This window comes from Triturus cristatus, chromosome 3_1 (genome assembly GCF_964204655.1).
Source record: "Triturus cristatus chromosome 3_1, aTriCri1.1, whole genome shotgun sequence".
In the NCBI taxonomy this organism is placed as follows: domain Eukaryota; kingdom Metazoa; phylum Chordata; class Amphibia; order Caudata; family Salamandridae; genus Triturus; species Triturus cristatus.
Genome location: NC_140583.1, coordinates 805,818,999 through 805,841,194, shown reverse-complemented (window position 1 = coordinate 805,841,194; position 22,196 = coordinate 805,818,999). Strand labels below are relative to the sequence as shown.

General features: G+C 44.4%; 1 protein-coding gene across 1 annotated transcript in view; it reads left to right on the top strand.

Moving 5' to 3' along the window:
- Nucleotides 1-22,196, top strand: part of LOC146861080 (anterior gradient protein 1-like) — a 65,647-nt gene that overhangs the window by 15,990 nt on the left and 27,461 nt on the right. The window contains exon 3 of the mRNA XM_085645122.1: nt 15,760-15,823. Within this exon, the coding sequence (XP_085501248.1) occupies nt 15,760-15,823 (64 nt within the window). The remainder of the gene's footprint in view (nt 1-15,759; nt 15,824-22,196) is intronic.

Sequence of the window (22,196 nt, the reverse complement as noted above, 5' to 3'; positions counted from 1 at the left end):
GGAAGGTAAGAGACCCCAAGGCCATGGAGAAGGGAATAGCGGGGGTGGGGAAATATGAGTAGATCCCACACTGGACAACCCAGGGCATAGGGATGTAAAAGGACACATGACACAAGAGCATACCACCCAGTCCCGAGAATGGGCGGAGTAGAGAAAGCAAAACAGAACGAAGCATTCCGGGAAGGAGTGAAGTGAAAGATGTCACCTCGCAGAAAGACAAAGCCACCCGGAGGGAGGCGAATGCAGGAAGCCCAACTTGAAAAGGTCCTTGCAGAACGGGGAGGACGGGCGGGCGTTAAGGAATCTACGGCTAGACTGTGTCTCTACCAGATACATCGTTACCGAAGGTAAGTAATTCGTCCATCTGATAGAGACATCTAGCCGCAGATTCCTCAACTTAGAATAGATACCAAAGCCATACCCATAGAGGAGGCGGGTCTGCGACTGAACCCCACCAAGTTCCCAAGAGAACTTAGCCGTCAGCAAAGTGACAAAACACAGTGGGGACTGCAAGCCAGCACAGCATCCCCAGACCACAAAGCTCTGAAAAGAGCGTAAAACAATGGAAAGCAAAGGCACCAAAGCCGACAAACAACAGCTCGAAAACCCCCGTATGTATACCGGGTTGAGAGAAAGCAAGCATAAGTCTAGAAATGTCAGCGCAGAAGTGAGAGTTCATGGCTTCATAAAGAAGAGGATTCAGCCAAGGGTCCGATGGATCTGCAGGATCCGATGTGTGGACTGAAGTAAAGCCCAGAGAAATGACAGACTGGTCACCGCATACCGGTCCAGTATGCACAACAGTGGGAAAAAGTCCTGTTGAACCCGCACCAGCCAAGATACCTGGGGCAGCATTGGCAGGATGCCGACCCATGGCCAGAAAGTGCCGGACGTACCAGGAACACAAGACACTCCAGCATGCAGTCGCCCCTTCACAAGGCATGTGAGAGGGCTGACGGTAACAATCAGAAGCACCCAAACAGGACTACAGCAAGAATGATAGTCATGTGGAAGACAGGAACACACATAAGCATACCGTGTGGATGGTAGAACCTCACAAAGCATAGAAAAAACCCCTGTAGGGTAGCGTGAGCAGCATGCATTAGCAAGTAGGCAACAGGTTAACAAGGGGTATCTGGCAAGCTGGACACCCACACAAGAGCTTGTAGGATGAACCGACCAGGACGAAGACCACGGACACCGCAGGAAGGAACGTTGCCTGCGCGACTCTGTTGTGTGAAGAGCATCGAGCAGATATAGATCAAGAAAAAAATGTACGTGTAAAAATGATGTTTTACCTGATAAAAGCCTGGTACACGAAAGTACCAACAGTCATATAGAAGTAGAAGTGGACAAGACAATGTCCAGAGCCGCAAGTGACATCAGCCACCCTCCTGGGAGAAGCCACGGTCTCCCACTAGACAGATGAGGAGATGGAGCCAGACACGATAGTGGAAACAGTTAGGACCAACCTAATGGCCCAGGGACCCAAGAAGTGAGTATCCTGAAGAGAACACTCCTCTGAGAGTGTTACAGCAGGAACCCAATGAAGAAGTGTGGAAAATACCTGTGCAGAATGCAGCAGGAAAAAGAGGAAAAACTCCTGTTGGGGAAGTGGCCAGAAATGGAGTGCATAAGGCAATGTACAGAATAGACGTACATGCCGAAGATGCCCTTTGGAAGAACAAGTCCAGACAGGGCTGAAGTACGAGAAACTAATACCCATCCCGAAGGGGGAGGGTAGAACCAGCACCACAGAAGTGGGAGAAAGAACATAAGCACCCTATGATAGCGAATCATACCAGGGTGCACTCCAAATACGCACAAACACGAACAACGAGCCACACCGAAGCTTTGTCCTGGCGCTAAGAAGGGCAGGGCGTCAGCCGTGGACGAACTGTGCCTGGACGGAACCGAACAAAGGCCCCAAGGGACAGTGGCCGGCGAAAAGAAGAACCTGGACAAGAGGAGCACAGCGATGCTGAAGAACGCCCCAGTGAAAGGCAGGCGAGGCAGAAGCCTCACGGTAAGGAACCCATACCAATTCCTGGAAGTACTACGGTCAACCGTAGACCACAACCTTTAAATATAAGCGCAATACAGCGACACCAACATGTGGGTCGCATACAGCAGATAGGGAAAACAGAGCGATTCAAGAAGATCCCCTGTTAAGAATACTCCACAGGAGCGTACGAAGCCTTCCTCTTAGGAAGCCAGCTACACAACAGCCATCAATTACCCACATAGGCTAAGTCTTAACACCGGCAAGGGGGCCTCTTCTGGAGCCAATCTCACAGACAGAGGACTGCAAAGAAGGTAGAACCAGCTGACTAGCTTCACCAACCAAGGGAAGCACGGCGGGACATCCGCCCAGACCATCTGGGTATTGCGTCATGAACCCAGGGTCCCAAACAAGGAAGGCAACGCTGCCTATCAAGGAAAAGCAACATAAAGTCACACATCGTGTGACAAAACAGGCCACAAATTCAAGAAAGCTTGACCACAAGGGCCAGACATGAGGCGGGAGAACGCTGAATCAGCGTGACAATCAAAAAGTTCCACATCATTGAATGGCAGATCCCGCATAGCGTCCCGAGCGTTGTCGGGAAAACGACTATCGTGCAGCCGTGCATGGCGGCGCAAAGCAATTGACCGGGCCATTGCTCTACTAACAGAGTCGGTAGCATCCAGGGCCGATCGAATGGAATATTGTGCCAATCCCCGGCCATCAAGAAGAAGACATTGTAAGTCAGCACGGGGCCATTCTGGGAGAGAAGGCAAAAGGAGCTCAACCAAGTCCCTAAGGGCAAAGGAAGCACATGCGAACACGCAAGACGTGTTTAAGGCACGGATGCCTGCACTGGCGGAGGCAAAAATGTTGTGTCCATATGTCTCCAGCCACCGAGACTCCCTAGTGGGAGGGAGCAACGGTAGAGCAAAAGAAGGCTGCAAGGTGAAAGCTGCCTGGACAACCAGACCCTGAGCTCTAGGGTGAAGGGACAAGCAGACCGGATCATCCAAGGCCGGGCGATGCCAGCGAGCAATGGTTCTATCAACAGGGTCACCAGAGGAGGGCCGTACCCAGGTCCCCAAGCATGACATCAAACAAAGACCCACCAAGGGACAGCAAAGGCTCCATGTCCACATGCTCCATGTGGAGTAGATCCAGTAAAGGATCAGTGGGAAGGGAAACCCCAGGGGGCTGCAAGCAGAGAATATCCGCAGCCCTGCGAATAGCCCTCGCGAAGGCCGCACTAGCCTCTGTCGCCATCCTTGGAAGCGACAACAAACAGTCGGTCGGGGATGTTTGAAGGCTTACTCGCCCACTTGAGAATAAAGGTGGAACAGCCTGGGGTTGATCCAAAGGCCAAGAAACACTAGGCACCTGCACCAAGAGGCTCTGAAACGACCCTGGGCATGGTGAGCCCAAAGGGAGATCATCCTCCTGTAATACAGGAGCTGTTGGCGCCGGCGCCGAACGACGCCGACACAGCGTCGTCTCCACGTCGAGAACCTCTAGAGGGGACTCGATCCGGGCATGGCTGGACGGCGACTCGACCTCCACCTGTGGGGAGGAAGGAGAAAGACAGGGCGTCAAACTCGGTGCCGCGGCCAACGTCAGCGCAGGAAGCCGCACGGGGCTATGCGTTGACTGGACGGGCGGGCTGGACAGACGACTTGGATGCCCCTCCGAGCCGTGTCCCCTCGACGTCGTATTGACTCCGGAGCCAGAGTCGATGCACACAGCCGGTGCCGAGGACGAATCCGCCGGCGAAGACCCGACATGAGTGCCTCCTCCCTCTGTGGGACCCGTAGGTGCACCAGGGAGAGGGGGTAACCCAAAGAAAGACTGGGGAGCCTTAGATTAGGCCTCCATTTAGGTTCTTGTTGCTCCGACACCCGGGAAGGTTGGGTATGGGGGAGATGACTGCTGGGTGCCCGTGTCTTACAGGGACCGAGAGCAGCGGGCCCCAGCATCACGCTTACGGGAGGATGACCTCCGCGACTTACGCTTGTGCTTACCTGTCTTCAAACGACGTCCGTGGGAACGACCCCGTGAGCGGGCCCGATCCCGAGAGGGAGATTTGCGGCGTGAAGGTGCAGGATCGGACATCCGGGTGGCCATGTCTGGGCAGCCAGCAGTTTTATACGACGCTCCCTAAGGGACTTAGGTTTCATCTGTTGACAGGCGTTGCACTCTTCGGAGTCGTGGTGCACCCCCAGGCATCCCATACATAAGGCGTGCGGATCCATGACAGACATCTGTCGCTTGCAGGTCTCACATGCCTTAATGCCCAATGGCATCGCACACTGTTCCTTGACGCCAAAGACGTCGAGAAGGCCCGAAAACAGGCCAAGGAACTGCTGGTTTTCCAGGATCCGCGTTGGGATGCGGAAAAGAAGAAAAACTGACGTCAGCGCACCGGGAGGGGCATATATGGCTCTGCTGATGTCACATCCGTGGACGACGCGGGGCAGAGCCTCCCCCGGCACGCGGGGGTGCTGCTGCGGAAGGTTTTCCGGGTCGAGTCTGACGCATTGGGATGTTCTAAATTAAGGAATCTGTGGATAGATGTCTCTATCAGATATGTGAGACAGCTCAGCAAGCAAGCATGACTGTCCCAGAGGGGATCTACTCCAGAGAGATCATACAATTTGTTGTAGGAAAATGATGACCAAAAAGTGAAGTTATATCACAACATATGTCAGATGTTATTTTAACGTACTGCAGCAGATTGTGAAACCCTTCCTAAAATTTATTCATGTGACTTCAGTCTCACTGAAATGGTTGAAAACGACCCTATGTCCAACAATCTCTGATACTGATTCAAGTGCCAAAGTGGACGAGAGTAAATAATGTTTTTCTATTAGATTTCCCACCAGCACAGATGCATTTTTAGGTCTCGCGCCTGCGTTGCAGTACGTAGCACTGCTCACGCAGTGAGAGACCTCTTGTAGGGGGTTTAGAAACGGAGCCAGGAATCGCACACATTCGTGCGTGTGCTTTTTCTTTTGTGCCCGCTATTGGCCTTTGCGTGTGTATTTTTTATCAAGAGAGCAGGCAATAGGCCAAAGGCGGGCGCATTGCTCCGCCCATGGCCTATTGGCCATTTGGTTCCAATTATCGTGCCCAGACACGGGCGCGATAATTGAAACCACATGTTTCGCTGTGGCATGCGCACCACTCGCGGGCGTGTTTTTTTTTTTTACAATGGGATTGTTATTGCGATCGCTTTCACTGCTGCTTGTTGTGTTTTAGTGCCGGTGTTTAACCCTATGCCTTCGTAGCACCGCTACCCAGCCGATTAAGAGGTATTTTACGGCGAGTGTTTTGCGAATTTAGCCTGAGCTGTTTTTTGTTTACTGGATTGTATAACGCGTATGCCTTTAGGGGAAAACCATGAAAGAAGTGTTCTGAGATGGTATTGTTGTGTATCTCTTCGGGACTGATAGCACGCCTTTGTTTTGCGTTCAGTGGACATGCATCAATCTCCTAAGGAATGACGTGAAGCATTGGCCATTTTGCACTTCCTTTCTTTGCCCTCAGCTTAAACTGGCTTCACCTTCTGTATTTTTACGCGTATTTGAAGGCCTCCTTAAGTGACACTCCTCTTTTAGGTATTTCAATAAAATGAGCATCTGTTCTTCTATTTTTCGTTGTGGACTTGGTCTTAAGGGACAAAGCGTATAACCACCACTCCTCAAACCCGTCCCCCACTCCCCTACCCCATCCCGTTTACAAACCAGGTACTACCTTGCAGGGTAAGGTGTTGGGTCCCACCACAACTCGTCTTCAACAGTGTTTGGGCTGGGATGAACACCTTGCTTAATGGGGCAGAACATGATTTGTATACGGGTCATTGGCGACTCTTTCCACCTACAGGCACGGTAACTGTAGCAGGCGTGACTCATGCGAAGATATTGGAGATTGAACTCGGTGTCTCTTCTCATCTGCAGCATTCTTGGCACTTTTACAACAATGAAAATCGATTGAGAAGTTTAGACCTATGACTCATCAGCGTCACTATGCTAAAAACAATAGCGTTAACGTTGAGCTATCTTGTTACCATAGGAATTTTGTCATATTTGGTTACTACTTGCTGAACTCTTGGGAAATTGTCACCTCTACACCACAGGTAAACTTCAGGTACAAAGAGAAGGTTGCAATCTTCCTAGGTTCCTTCGGCCTATAAGCTGGACACCCCTCCCTACCTATCCACCAACACTGCTGCGATTTGCCCAGTTCTATCCTCCCCACCACCCCACAACAGATTGTTTTGGGGGGGGGGGGCGGTCTTGCTGGAGTGAGTTCAGCTCACTTATGTTGCCGGGCTCGTCTGTTGAGACATCAGATGCCTGCTCCTTGTTTGCTCCGTGTAGCTGATCCAAGATCACATCGGAAAACTGTGTCCTAATATACTTCATATGTTTTTCTTTTTTGATGGTGAAGGTGGCACCAGTGTTGAGGCTATCATCAGAACTAGTTCAGTAGCGGGTGGGCAGGCCTAGTGCATTTCACTTACGAAGCTTTACCCCGCTAAACTTCTCTGCTAATGTTCTTCCCAGTGTTGATTGGGCTCCTGGCTCTGCCCTTCCACCTCTTCAGTAACTGCCGGCGCCTTGGGTTTTTAGTAGTGGCTCTTGGTGCAAGCACCAACACTTCAGCAACAGATCCCAAGAAATACAGGTGTCCGACCATAGCAATTGCTGGTATTAACTCCACTTAATGATTGGAAATGGTGAACATTTTGTGAAAGTGCTCCAACTCAGCCACTTTTTCTTCTTTATTCCAGCACCATGCTTCCCCTGAAAGATAATGGGTATGTTAAGAGATTATTTTTCATTTGGTTCAAAGTAATCCCTGAGGCTGAACTAGAAGAGTGGTTGAAGATGTGCTCCCTGCATGGCGCTCATAGGTGTGCTTTGGAAAAGAAACGACCCGCGGCTTGTTTTCTAAGGCTTAATTGGCAGGGTGACTTGGCTGGAGCTGTTTGGGAGTCTGGGCGCGCCTGGTCGCCAGGTCGATGCTGTGGGCCGGTCAACAAAGGTGATGGCTCCTAAAATCACGCCAACCTGTTGCCATGGAAGGCGCTTCTCTGTGTACGTGTCCTCCGATTAGCACCCGTCCTCAGACATGGCACATATTTGAGGGAGATGAGGCCAGCAGAAGTGGGTTTAACCACTTGACAAACCAGTCCACTGGTCAGCAGGAGATGCCACAAGCAATAGGTTAGAGAACAGGTTCACTACAGTGCAAGTTGTGCTCTCTAGTACTGCGGTGTAAAGTCGCCATTTAACCACAGGGTTAGGTGGTGCAGTCAGTCACTAAAGTCTGAGCAAACAGGCTTATCTATTCAGAATCCTGTTTGCAGGTATAACCCCCTTCCCTCTCTCCATCAAACGCTTTATAGAACAAATTAGGACACACTGTGCAGGTTATTGCGCATTTAAAAGAAGGTGGCAAGAAGCCACAAGCTTTTCAGGACCAATCTGAAGAGATCATAAAAAAAACAATTCTTATGTCTGCTGTGGTACCCTTAAGATTTGTACAAAAGGTGGCCATTTGCATCTCTAGCGATCAACAGCGATGGACATTTTAGGATGTTCCTTTGTTTGATGACGTCTGCTGGATTTTAAGATGCACTGTGGCATCATTCACCGGATGGCCCCTCTACTATAGCCAACAAGATTTATGTAGCAAACAGAATGCTGCACCCGAATGGAAAAATACAGTTAGAAATAATCATGTGTGAAGACATAGCATATAGTTCCCCTGTCAATAAATATCCCATAAAAATTATTGTGCAAAAAAAAATTAGCATCAGAATAGTGAGTGGTCCCGCATACCTCAGCAGCAGCCATTGTCAAGGCCACTGGAGTTATGCGGCAGGAGAGGGCCAAATTATGTGGCAGGGTTGAGTAAATTATGCAGCAAGAAAAGGCAAATTGTGCCGGATAATGCAGCACATTTTGGAATGCTGTTACTTTTTAAAAAATCATATTTAAATTTGGTGACATTCTGGGCATTGGTTGCACCTCATTAGTACCAGTTTAACGTCCAAATATAGCAATAAGCAACAGAAAGGTAAGCAGTCCAATTTTGCAAAGGGCCTTCTTCTGCGCGGCAACACGTCATTGCATTTTTAGTAACTTTTGAACCTTTTGAGCTGGAAACAATTTTTTTTGTTAAAATCTGTAGATTATGTGGCAGATGATGGATTGTGTAGCAAATGTGGCAAATCAATATTTATGCATAAATCGCCCAGCTGCACTATTGCATAATTCCATTGCCCCTGGCCATTGTATACTGACAATATATGCAAGTGTGCGGCCATAACACACAGTAGGAAAGTGTCTGTCACTAACCCTGTGTCAGGAAACATAAGACTAGTTTTAGGTTGTGTGCCAGGAAACATTGCTCACATTCTAGGTTCGTTGCCAGTGAATACCCCATCAATATCTCTGTAAAACGAAATACGATACTATCAGAGTGTGCTTCCTTGCAGACCAGGGGACTACCATCACGGGGCCCGTGTGGAAAAAATGGCTATCTTTAAACTCTATCATGAGAAACAAATAGTGGTCCTTGCTGGCAGTGGTTCTTTTAAAACGATGCATAGGCTCTGCACTTCTGATCCATACTCCCTATACCAGATCTCACTTCCCTTGTACGTGTGCATTCTTTCATTGCTCTTATGGCCAAGTCCTTCCGATGTAAATAGCTTTACGAAATTAAGATTTAAATGTCAAATTCCCTATATGTAGAAATATTGGCAGCAACGTAGTATGTGGCTAAATGCCTGTGAGTCATTGGGGCATAAGTTGCTTTGTTTGACTGACTGTATTTGGTGTATTCCAGTTTACATACAATGCCTCCAATCCCTGAAGCAGTCGAAAGCCCTAGAGATAGCACAAACGTTCCTTCTGGGTAGAGTCTTGCCTTTGATTGTAATATATGCAGGCCCGAAACATGTTTTGGACCGTTGTATGCCCATTTCAAAACCTGTGAGAGGGACATTGGTTCCTGCTGTGTGGATCAAAGACCTGGGATGAGAGGAAAGCATAGGAACATAGGGGCACATGCATCAAGCATTTTAACGGTCGCAAACAGGCCGATTCACAGAATCGGCCCGTTTGCGACCGGTAAAATTCTATTTGCGTTGCATCAAGCCCAAAGGCATTCGCAAAACAGATAATCACAATTTTTGCGATTACCTATTTTGCGAATGCAGTTAGGGAATCGCAAATTGCGATTCCCTAATTGCGATGCATTATGCATTCGGAAATTGCATTTGGAATCGCAAATTACCATCAACTTCAAATTGATGGTAATTTGCGATTCCTTTGAAAAATACACAAAAATACATTTTTCAAAGTGCAATGTGGTGCACACACATGCCCTCAGGGCATGTGTGTGCACCACATGTGCATACTTAGATTTGTTGGGGGTGCATCAGGGTGGCCTTTAGGCCGCCTTGAAATTGCATGCGAAATTTGCGATTACCTATTTGGTAATCACAGTTTGCGAATGCCTTCCCATTTACTCCTATAGGAATGAATAGGAAGGCATTCCTTAATTGCGAATTAAGGAACATTTAGGAATCACTAATATTTTAGCAAAACCTACATGCATAAGGAATTGCGATTCCTTAAAGAATCGCTATTCCTTAGTGTGATGCATGTGGCCCATGGTGTCTAACTGCCCAGCACACATAACTAGTTGAAGCCCAACCCCTACAGCCCAAACCTTCATAGGAACAGAGGTCCAAGATTGAAAAATAAAAACCACCTGCTTATGGGTAGCAGAAGTAGCAACATCAGATGAAATGGCCTCTGAGAACCCCACAGCATTGCTGAGCTGCTGCAGAATGCCTGAGTTAGTTCCCCTGGAATCCTATTCTATGCAAAACAGAAAACACCGCACAGTGAAGCTGCGTGCAAGACCCATTCTTGCCAATTCTAACAGACTGAGGTGTTGCCTCAACTGAAAGGATAATTTCTTTCACCTCATGCAAAAACCCGCTTGCTGTATCAATACCCCTTCTAAGTGGTGCTTCTATGGAAACATGAGGGACTATTTTATAAATGAAATACACTTTCAACCATCACACCCTTTGTCATATGCATGTTGTTTTTTAAATCTTCTGTATGCGTTCCATCCAGAAAGCGGTTCCCCCCAGCTTTGGCAAAGCTAAAGGGCTCGCTTTAATGTGCAAAGCAGAGCTTAAGCATGCAAAGCATGTTTTCTTCTTGCTTCCAAGTTGTTGTTACTTGTTCGTTTTTTGCACCCCCTCCAATTGTTGATTGACAGCACTAACTCCCCCCACACCCTCTTTCTCACAGGCAAGCAGACAAGAGGCTCTGGCACTGGGCGTTGCTTTGTTTCAAAGGCGCCACATAAAGCCTCTCTCAGCGCCCTACTCATTAACTGTAAGATTAACTTTAGATGTATTGTTTCTAAGACTGTCTTGTTTGATCCCTTGATGTTCCTTTTTGTTTGCTCTCAACCACTGAAGCATTTGTTGGCTGTTTAGTAGTGTACTCTGACAGTTCAAAAGTATATTAGGCGCTGAATTTGGATTTATATAAAAGGGTAGAACATTTCAGAAACGCTGCAATGAAAACAATGTATCATTACACAACAGGTGATGCCTAAGGCAAAGGCGAATGCAGGTACCGTTCACAAAATTTTAGCATCTCCATATAGAAGAAAGATGATGCCATCTTGTTACAAAACCAGCAAGGTGTTTGCAGCACACAGCAGCTGGTTGAAAGATTTTTTTAAGCGCTATAATGTGGTTAATGCTGGCCGCATCTTAGCTAGCCACGCTGCTGTGCATCATGGCAAAGCCAATAGATCGTAGGAGCGACATATTGGCTTTGCCAGTATTTGGTCTTCTTTTGTGGTAAGTGGTATCTTAGGCAAATTCTCCTCTGCCTGCCACAGATGAAAAACAAGCATTTGCAATGCAATAGGTCTCGCATGTACGCGAGTTTGAGATATTGGCATTGAAAATGACAATGCCTTTTATTTATGTTTTGGATTTTAAAACATAAATAAAAGGCTTTGTCATTTACAATGCCAATTGCTTAAACTCGCGTAAATGCGAGACGCATTGCAAATGCTTGTTTTTTTCGGGGGGGGGGTTGGTGTTGGAGCTGCATACCTTACAAAAGTAAGACAGGTGACTGGTGGGTAGGGGGTGGGGAAGTGTTCGGTGACGTATACTGTTATGGAATTTCACTGATGTCATCATTATGAAAATCAGTGGTTTAAAAAGCAATGTTGGCAAGAAGGCTGTGGAGATACGCTTCATATACAGCACCATACTAAGCCATATCATTACTATTACATTTTCATGTACAACACAATTCTCCCTCTTACTGTCCTACATATTCCCAGCAGCAAACTCAACTAACTTATAACAGCACAGTGATGCAATGCATCATAGACTGGCCTTATCAGAGGCATATGAATGCCTTCGGTCATACAGGGGCTACTTGAAGGCTACATTATACACCATACCCGAGAAGATTCAAGCTGAGAACCCATTCCTTTTTGCAAAAGACAAACAAGAAATCTGGTGCTTTCTTGCACTGGGCAGGGCCCCTGACTGTTTCCTAGCCATACGGGCTATGCCCAGAGCAGTAGAGCTTTCATCTCAACCATAAATTTTATAAGCATGTAGCACATTTATAAGGCATGCAACACTTGTAACTAGTATTACAAATGTCAGGCGTCTTATAAATGTTTCAGAAAACTTAAAATTGAGGTGAAACAATTAATCAGACCTTCAAATTCTGCACACTTCCGAGTTGCCCTTTCGTATCACATAAAGGACTCCGTTTCCAACACTGCTAAATGTGAATGACTGGCACACATTTTTACACCAACAATGGCACTGACACCTTGGCACAGGAACAATGGCAAGTCTCACGGGAGACCTGTCCAAGCCTCCGCATACCTTTATGCAAGGAGGGCTCATGATGTGGCTCAAATCTGGCTTTCCATTGGGTGATCTGAACCGTAGAACTCTCCTGGACACCTCTAACAAAACCAATCAGTGGTGGCTGACCAGCTGATTGGTCTAGCACTGCAGTGGGCACATTTATAAGCTTCACCAAAACTATTAGGAACTGTTCAGGTAACCTATGCCGTCTCTTATTTATATTTAATCTTGGTGCATGTAATTATGCTTTTTTCTTATAAATATTGAACTACAAGTACCTGAATGCAATAGAAAACCGGCATAGGAACAAGCTACTTAAACCAGACATGTTACAACTGAGGGCGAATCCATCTCTGATGCACACACTGATAGTTACAAGCAATGATGCTTCACCTATTCTTCATAATGGGAGCAGTATATGTTGCAATAGAGAGGATGGGCATAGAACCTATGTCTGGGAAAGGAGCATAAGATAGGATGGTGTTGTTAGTGCCAGAGGCCATCACTGACCGCAGCTCCTGTTATTTATGCCCTGGTGTTCATTACAAAAAAACAACAAATTAAACAGTGGTCCTTAGCTTAACAAGCATTGGCATAGCCAATAGGTCTCAACTTTGGGACCTTATAAGTTTTTAGCCATGCAACAGTTGATGTTATTGCACCAAGGATATTGTGCTGCATAACTAAATACTTATGAGGTCCCAAAAGCGAGAATAGTATACAACCCAGTGTGCTTTCCTGTAGCTACAAACAGCTTACCAACCAAGATAGCTGGACTCATTTTTAGAATTGATTTAATGCCTAGTGTGCCTACTCAATTAAATTCATTCTATGGAGATCCTAAGTGATCCCACGAGGCACTTATTAAACAAAAATGCTTTTCCGATGTGGCTAAATGTTCATGTATCAGGTAAGACGTCGAGTCAAAACTAGCAAATATAAATCCGATATGCATCTTACTGCAAGAATGTGAGTTCACAGATTTTGCAAACCGTATGAAACAGTAGACAAAAAGAAAACCAGAGGGAAACAAAAACAGCTGAGGTAAAAGGATTTGCCCCAAATCCCATAATATGGTGTAGAGCGGAATCCAGGATTAGTACTCAGGTCATCCAAAACTACAGTTGCCGCTTAATCACAAGACCACATCTCCTCACATGTAGTGACAAGCAGTGCCAGTCAGCCACAATCGCTTTCTTGATCTGTCACTAAACATGCCCCAGCCCTTCCACATGGCCCAGCCCTTCCACATGGGCCATTCAACCCCTGACTAAGAGTCGAGATACCAGTATTTGGAAGCCAGTGGGACACTAGTGAGGAAGTTACTTCGGTTTTAGTTGGTTCCACCATGCAGCTCTCTAGTTTCATATGAAAACACCAGGCAGGGCCTGGAATGTACTCATATCACACAACCAATAATTTACAGGATTGGTATATATTCTAATTCATAATACCTTCTGTTACACTATCAATTTTCTCTCCTTGTTTTTTATGTAACTGATGTATTTGTTCTATTGTTCAAGACATTTTTGATAAATCCAGAAATTGCAAGAACTACCTAGAGGTAACAAAGCTGGCATTACATGTGTTCCCTTCTCCCTAGGATGCTGAGAGTTCGTGCTGATATAGAAGCTTAGCCCCTCCACAAATATTCAGCAAACTGGGCACCTCCAAATTCATCCGTGCTGAGGAACCATTGAGATAACATCTGACTGAAATGAAATAGCTCAGTTAACATCTTTAGAGTAGTTCGGGTAGAGACGATTGCCATTATTCCTAATTTCGAAATTCCATAAATCTAAGTTGTTTATGAAAGGTCTACATCTTTTTCAAGTAATAGCCTTGACACAAAAGAGAAAACAATAGAAGGTAGAGAATGAGAAGTTCAGAGTGAAAGAGACAGAGGGAAGGCAAGAAACAGAAGAGAAAGAAATACAAACAAGCATTGGTTGCGCGGCCGTGAAAGTGACACGGCTGCGCAGCCCGCGGAAGTGAAAGTGATCGCGATCAAAGACAGATGGCGGCTGCGCGCCTGCAGGCTCGCGTGAACGCAAGCGCTAGGCCACCAAAAGCCTGTGGCAGCCCTTTGAAAACCCACACACTAAATTTCTCGTAGAGCAGCGCATGCGCTAGCTCGGCGAGACCTAAAAACGGGTGCTACCCATCCTCCACTTCATGCCCTCGATGCTCAGTTACTTACATTACAGTGCCTTACGCATGTGCAAGTGAGCCCTGCCTCGACTGCGGAGCCCTCCGGACTCATATGCCTACGGTTCAGATGTGAATATGGGAGTGACTGGAAAATGTATACTATTCACTTCAAAATGGAAAAGTTTAAGGAAGGATTAGGGAAGATTAAGCAGGGTTTGGGAGGAAGTAGGAATGCACTCACTCAAAAAATAGTAAACCCATTGCTCTTCACAAACCACAATTCTATACTTACTACAACGCAAAAGCACCCAAAACAGTCTCAATGGTACTCCAACTCACCCCTGCAGAAAGCCCAGCACCACATATGGCCAGCCCCGGTACTACAACATGCTTCCATATAAAATCATGGATGTAGAGACTTAAAATTGAATGCCGTAGGAAATAATGCTAAAATAAATTAATTTGTTTCTACTTTTTAAACAATATGTAAATTTAATGTTAAAAATATATTTAAATAATAAAGACTTTATTTTAAAATATTTTAATAACCTTTTCAATGTAAAAATAGATGTATCGATTCTTAAAATAAATTCTATAAATAATCTTTGGCGACTTTTAATACCTAATAAATAAATAAATATAAACATTTAACTTTAGCGAGGTATTTTTTGTTTGAATAAATCTTTTGTAAAGTAATTTTTATTTAATTTATTTAAATCAGTTGAAAATGTAATGCAAAATTAAGTTACTAGTGCTGTAATTTGTTTTGTTCTGCTGTTAATTCACATTGTGTATTATCAGCAAATATTTTTATTTTTTTGGGGATAAACTTGTTTACTTTTTCCTATACTTTACCACAGGTAGATCTCTACCCTAGTGGCGAAGACTTTCGCTTATGTATAAAGTTACAAGTAGTAACTTTACACTAGTAAACCATACTCCACTCCCTGAACTCGGGGGGAGCAAGACATGCAAGTCTACACTTTATAGTACATTTACACTTTTAAATAGTGAACAGTCATAAGTATTAAATGTACTACAAAGTGTAACAGTAAATTTATATATGTAGTTTTACTCGTGTGTAAGTTTAACTTTGTAAATGGAGCCATCATTATAAAATGTAATAGGCTCAGAAATGTCACTACAACTATCATGTATAGTTTCTTATGATGCGCAGTTATATTTTAATATTGGAAATATGATGATATGCTTCTCTTTGATTAGTCTAGACTGCAAGGACCTTCTAAATATATTTCCTAGCAATTCCTAAATTTCAGGGAGAGCCTCAAATGGCACTTGGGAGGCTTGTTTCACATTCGCTATAATAGTCGTCTACATTGAAAGCCTCTTCTTAGCTCCTTGGCCAAAACATGGTTACTCCGTTCGTAGTCCAGGCAGTACAGGTGTCTCTGTAAAGGCAGATTTCTACTTGATCTAAAGGGCAGAGAAGGTCTAATCTCACTTTAGGTGGTTAGGTCTCTTCTAGACCAGGACAGCATAGGTCTCTTCTACACCTAGATTGTGTGGGTGTTTTCTAGGCATTACATGGAAGTGTAGGTCACTTTTTGATCTGCCAGTGTAAGTCTGTTCCTCATGCCAAGAGGGTATTTTTTTTAGCAAGCATGAATTATAACACTAATCTTTTTTCTTTTTGCAGGGTGGGGAGACGAAATTGAATGGGTCCAGACTTATGAAGAAGCTTTGGCACAAGCAAAAATAAAGTAAGAAGCACATCTCTGTTTATTCCTACAACTTAGGTGGTCTTACATCCACTAGCTTGAAATAGAGTATTCATGATTTCAAGAGGCATCTTTATCTGGGTGTTTGTGATTAGGGTTGTATACAGCCTGCAGCTACACAAAAAACTTCACTCTGTAACAGAGGTCTTCAAACTTTGTTGCGTTGAGCCCCCCTATGCTAACTATTTTAAAGTCGGGCCCCCCCTCCAAAACTTTATGACAAGGACTGGAAGAGCTGGAGGGGCAGGGCTGAGCACAGAGGTTAGGGCTTGTGAGACCATTGCAGGGGTGCTTTTTCTGTAGCTCATAATCCACAGTAATGTGAGACTTATAAAAGAGTAAATGCTTGAAACAAAAATTGATCAACAAACACTGCTCATATTTGGGAGAGTTGTGAGCCCTTCACACTCCTGGGCCCCAGTGCAACACCACCTGCTCCACTAATGATAGCTGCATTCCTGAGTAGCAGACTGTCTCGCACACCTCTTTTACTCCTTTCCCACCATGCCTGGTCGTCACTCTCATCTTGACACAGGCTCTGCATTCCTTTAAGAAAAAATAGCTCCCACACATTGTCTCTTCTGCAGCAAGGGTTTCCTCTGCTCTACTGCTAGCAAGCAATATGAGCCCTAATGTCCCTTTTGCAAAGACACCCCATGCGCTACTCATGGAAGGCACCCTTGATGCAAAGTAATGCAAGGCAGCATGTGGCAAAACTTTGTGTTACTTTGGGAAACTATCCAATGCAAATCCTGACTTGCTTTGAATAGTAAATTCCAGCATAACACTTTGCATCGGGTTTGGATTGCAAAAGTAACGCAAACTGGTTGCAAAGCATTAGTAAATCTGGTCCCTACAGTGGTGCTGCGCTGCCTTGCTTTACATTTGGGTACAATCCAGTTTCAGGAAGCAGTCATAAATCACAGTTGTTTTGGCATAGGTAACGGCGAAATTTAAATTGCTCCGGCATAATTTGCATAAATTCGGGAGCTTCATATTACACGAGTTTCCCAAAAGTATGCCATTATGCCAAACTTCGTAATTATCCCATTGCTTGAGGTAATGTTATAGCGCTGGAGCGTGGGAAGAACACGAACGCCCAGAAAGCCAGCAGCACTTGTACCAATTTTGATGAGAGGACATACTTTGCACTGAAAAAATTGTGAAAAACACAACAACACTTTTGCACTAAAATATTCAGCTAAATAACAGATTTACATTTTAGGTAGTTATGCGTAATTTTCACAACATTTCACATATTTCATGAATGTAGATTCCACAAATTCACCCCCTCCCCCTAGTTTGTTATCCCAGAACACTGAAAAATGACATTTTATCACATCCTTATCCTTCTCTGTGGAACTGTCTGTGAATAAGATGGGAGAGATAGAGGGGCAGAAATAACAATGGAATAAGAGGGTGAATGGTAATCCATGCCGCTCCTCCCTCCCTATTGGTTAATAGTCTGGCCACTCACTAGAACAAGGGATGGGGAACTTGTAACACTGGAGATGCACTTACATTTTCAAAAGTCACGGGTCATAAATTACTATCTACACTTTTGCATGGCTCTTTTAAGAATGGCTATAAAATAATCTACAGACGTATGATTTGATGAGCCCTGATGCATTATGGAAGGTGGCTGGTTTCTTTTCAAATATACACCCGCTAGCAGTGTTGCACAAGTGAAAATATCTGTTAGGTTGACTAATCCTCACCTCACCCATGATAACCATATTTTATCTAGGCACTTGGATCTCAACTGAAACCAATACCCAGGCTACAAAAAAAGACCACTGCTGAGTATGCAAACTTATTTTCAACTTCACGAAAATGCGGCATGAATAAATGCCATATTCTATCAATAAAACTACACTTGTCTGCCCAGATGCTTGAATTTCCGTGCATCAGCCAATCATAAAGGAGAAAATATTATATATTATCCTTGAAGTCAACAATGTCCCATTAATGCAAATGTACAATTTCTGGAAATGTATAAAGCTTATCAAGACATAAAAGATTATTTTATGTTAGTCATTAGGTGCATTTTAGTGAAGATCATTTTTTCATTTTGAAACTTATATGACAGATCACTTTTGAGTGTGAGAATTTTCGAGCTCCACAATGTAATGTTAAAGTAAGAAACAGTCGACCGTTCTACATGTTTAGATTGTCTTTATGTTTCATAGGTAGATAACTGTGAAAACTGCGCCTTTTAAATTATATTGCCCGATATAATAATTTAAATAAATTGCAATGGTTTGAAAACAATAAGAATCGCATTACATGTTTGGCGTTCTAGACGCTGTACCGCCTTTGCCAACCCAGCTGCGGCCTCCAACCAAATTGAAATATTACCGCCAATGAAAAGAGAAAAGGTGTTAAAACAGTATTTACATGAAATATGTTTGTGTATTTGGTTGTGTATACAAGGCGCCTACCTAAGTGCATCAGGACCTGTGGAGCTAATATTTGGAATAGCTGGTGCCTCTGTGAAACATTTCTGTCCCACACCACGGTTGCAGCCTGTAATATGTGCTGGAAATGTGTAACTGGTTATTTTTCAGCATACTGACGGTCTTGACGAGGCACTGCCATAAGAGTGAGGCAGGAGGGCGGGCCTTTCAATGGGTTTATATAAGAAACAATTTGTTTATTTTTCTATAACTTAAATGACCGTAGTATGGTTCTGCTGGTGGTAATTCAGCCATCAGCAATCCCACTGAAGGCAGATTTACCCCATCAGAGCAGAACGTGCCCATTGTATACCACCAATCATCTGTAAATCACGCCCAGTTATCCTACAATAGATATTACTTTAACCACATTCAGCAAGTGGATGCAGTCTGTGAAGGAGCATGCAGTACCGATGGTTTTGAATGATCGACTGGCGCCCCCCTTGAGATGTCTCAACGCCCCCCCAGGGGGTCACGCCCCACAGTTTGAAGACCACTGCTCTATAACACCCCAGAAGGTATAAAAATAACACTGAATAAGGGTGGCATTACTCCATCACCTACAAGAAGATATTATTCTAAGAATAGGACGCGTTACAACACACACATGTACATAGCGTGCCCTTACAACACATTTTTTACAATGCAAAATCCATTACAACGCAAGTCATTACAACGCATGATCCATTACAACGCAAATTACTATTCTAACTCCGCTGGGGCGTTACTTTGGAAAGTGCCTTGTAATGGCATGCGCTGTAATAATATAAGTTGTAATGGATTTTGCGTTGTTTAAAATTGCGTTGTAATGGCAGGCGTTGTAAACAATGTCTCCCTTATTCTACACTGTATTCCATGAGACATCAGCCTGTTTCGAGGCAAATAAGACATTGCAAACAAATGCAAGATATCATATAATATGTTCTCACATGTGAGACACTGGGAGCGGTCTCCCTAATATAAGAGAAAAAGTTTACAACCAAATTTATCTTTTTTGTGCCTGCTAGGAATAAAAGCATTCCTGGAGGGCATACATTAAATTACGAGTGCCGAGTTCTCAGTCAGGACTGCAGAGAAAACCGATCTCATAAACCCCATCCAAATTGGTGGGAAGTGGGTGTTCACATGTGTGGTTTGTCTTGGAAGTTTGGGAACGCCCACATGGGTCATTTCCAAACTGCGATCTAACCCCTTTCTACTCTTGAAAAAGAGATTTACTCCAGTATTGGACTGGAGTTTCTCTCTTTTCAGAGTAGGTAGGTGTACTTTCACATTTTGTGGTGGCGTAGAGGAAATGCTTTCTTCACAGGGAAAAACAAAATTAAAAGTTTGCTTTTACACTTAGGGTGCAATTTTCCCTGTGTGGCGTTCTGTTCTATGAAAATCTCCAGGGGGTAAAAAAGCTATTTAGAATAGTCACATGAAATTCCCAAAACTATGCTTGGAAACCAACATCTCACACAGCTTTCCAGGAGTACTTTTGGCAATGTTTGTGAATTCCAAAAAGTAGTACATTTGCACCCGCATATAGATGTAAATCTCCAGACGCACCTTTTCTACTTTTTTGTAAATCAGACCCAGCAAGGCATCTTTACATGGACTAGTACTGACTTCTGTTACAAACTGATGGCAGCCTGGGCCCACCTTCTTTCAAGAATAGTAAGTGCTTCTCAGACTTTTAAAAAGAACTATGTGGTGTGCAGCTGGCACAACACATATTCCAAAATGTGCAGTGGCACACCTTTGCTGCACACATGGTTGGCACTGGCATCAGTTCTCTCCCAGTTCTTTTCTGATGTGTACTTGTGAAAGATACGAGTATGGCATGCAAAGTAGGGGTGGGTAATAATACTCAATATCATGATCAGCATTAGGGCCACCTTAAAATAGCCTTGTCTTACGCTCACACCCATATATAGAATATTCTCCTATGATGGAAAGATTTCCAAGCAACCGAAAATAGGGCATGTGGAGATAAAGAGGCCGGGTTCAGGCAAACAGGTTTCTCCATACCATCTGGGAAAATTTAGCAACATTTGTAGAAGTGGTATAAAACCCTAAACTTGACGGAGAGTGTTCAGAGCAACCCAAGTAGCTGCCATAGAGATGTCCTGAATAAAATATGTTAGCAAGTGTTTCTAATGCTTCCTTGTCATCAGGATTATGCCAGCAGGAGGAGTAGGAAAATGATGCTCATATCAATGAGCCAAGCAGAAAACCAACCACTTTTGAGGCAGCCTCATCGTGTTGGTCTTGCAGCAAGGAGAGAGGAAGTTGAATGGAAGATGATCAGCTAGGGTCAAAGTCTGTATTTTTTCCAACGCATTTATTAGATTATCTGCTGATGAGGAAGGCGCACATGGAATACTACGCAATGGAACTTTGCCATAAGATTTTGGTGGGACGCTAAATTAAGCATAGGGCGAGTAAGATCAACACATAGGCTGTTTGTTCCGAGACGGTTGCCCCCTTTTAATTACAAGTGTGGTGTTTCAACTGGAGACCTCAGACGCTGAGTACTTGCATCCCCGCTGGAGGTAATGATGCCCGAGTTCTCAGTAACTCTGGTGGGGGGGTGAAATACAGGGCTGAATCTTGGCGTGCTTTGACTGGAGCCCATTGTCATGGTAAAAAAGTATTAAGTACTTAGGCACAAAGAGTTTAGATTTCACGGACTCTCCTTGCAAGGTGATGACTAGTTATAAAGTGGTTTTCCGAGAGAGTAGACTGAGATTGCAAGAAACCGGAGTCTCTAAGTGAATGGGAACAAGACTTAACAAAAACTCAATAAATCAGACTGACTGAGGGACTTTACCACTGAAGGGTATAAATGAAAGAACCTGTTATAATGGCACCCGGCACTCTCCCACGAGTAAGAAAAGAACTCTTGGGTGTTTTTTCATTCCTTTCCATTCAAAAGGTACCTTCATCTTCATACCGGTTTCAAATAAGCTTCGAATGAACACCGTGACATCACCAAGAAACAAGAAAAGGGGTTAACCCCACTTTCCCAAGCACAGTAGCAGAACCTCAGCCACTGACTTCCATTTCTAATTCTGTTTAACCCTTTCTGGCCGCGGAGTCCAACACAATCACCAAGATGCACCTAGTTGGACAAACATGGAGGCATGTTTTTGTCCTTGAATAAGGCTCTCCGGTCCAACACTGAAGGTAAGGGTATAGCCTTTCACACATGTGCACAAATAGGTGAGAGATGGAAGAGTGGAAACCAGGGTTGGCAGAGCCCTGCCAGAGCAATATTGAAGACAATTATTACAACTTCTGATTTTTTGGGACATAATTAGAGAGTGAAAGGAGAAGAAATTCATATATATGATGGTTTTCTGGTCAAGTGACGATGAAGGCATTATCTTCGGGGCCCCTATTTTTTTGCATTGAGTAACTGAGCCGAACACACCTGGGAGTTCTGGCTTGTAGCAAACAATTTGATTTGAAGACAAAAATATCTGAAAAATCTATGACATTTGGCTGAGCTGATCTCATGTGGAACACAATGAGAGTGATTCAGATGATCTGCCTGAACAACATTGATCCCAGTGGGATAAAGTGTAGCTTGGAAAATAAGTAAAAAGTATAAAGAGTTAGTGCTTTTAAGCATCGCTGCATGGAAAGATTCAAACACCCTCTCTGGAAAATAATGGGAGTTAATGGCTCACAAGCCAAGGCGTCAGAGACTCAGAGGTTGTAGAATAACGTAGCATTGGTGGACAGATCCCATTGCCCATAGGAGTTGATGGCTACTTTCTGGCATAGCTATGCGGAAAGCCTTAAGAGTGGGAAGTCTCTGGTGCCAATCGCACTGCCATCTGATAACAGAAATAGGATACAGTGCAGAAGGTCATCCTTTGCAGAAGCAAAAAAACTTGACATGTCATGCT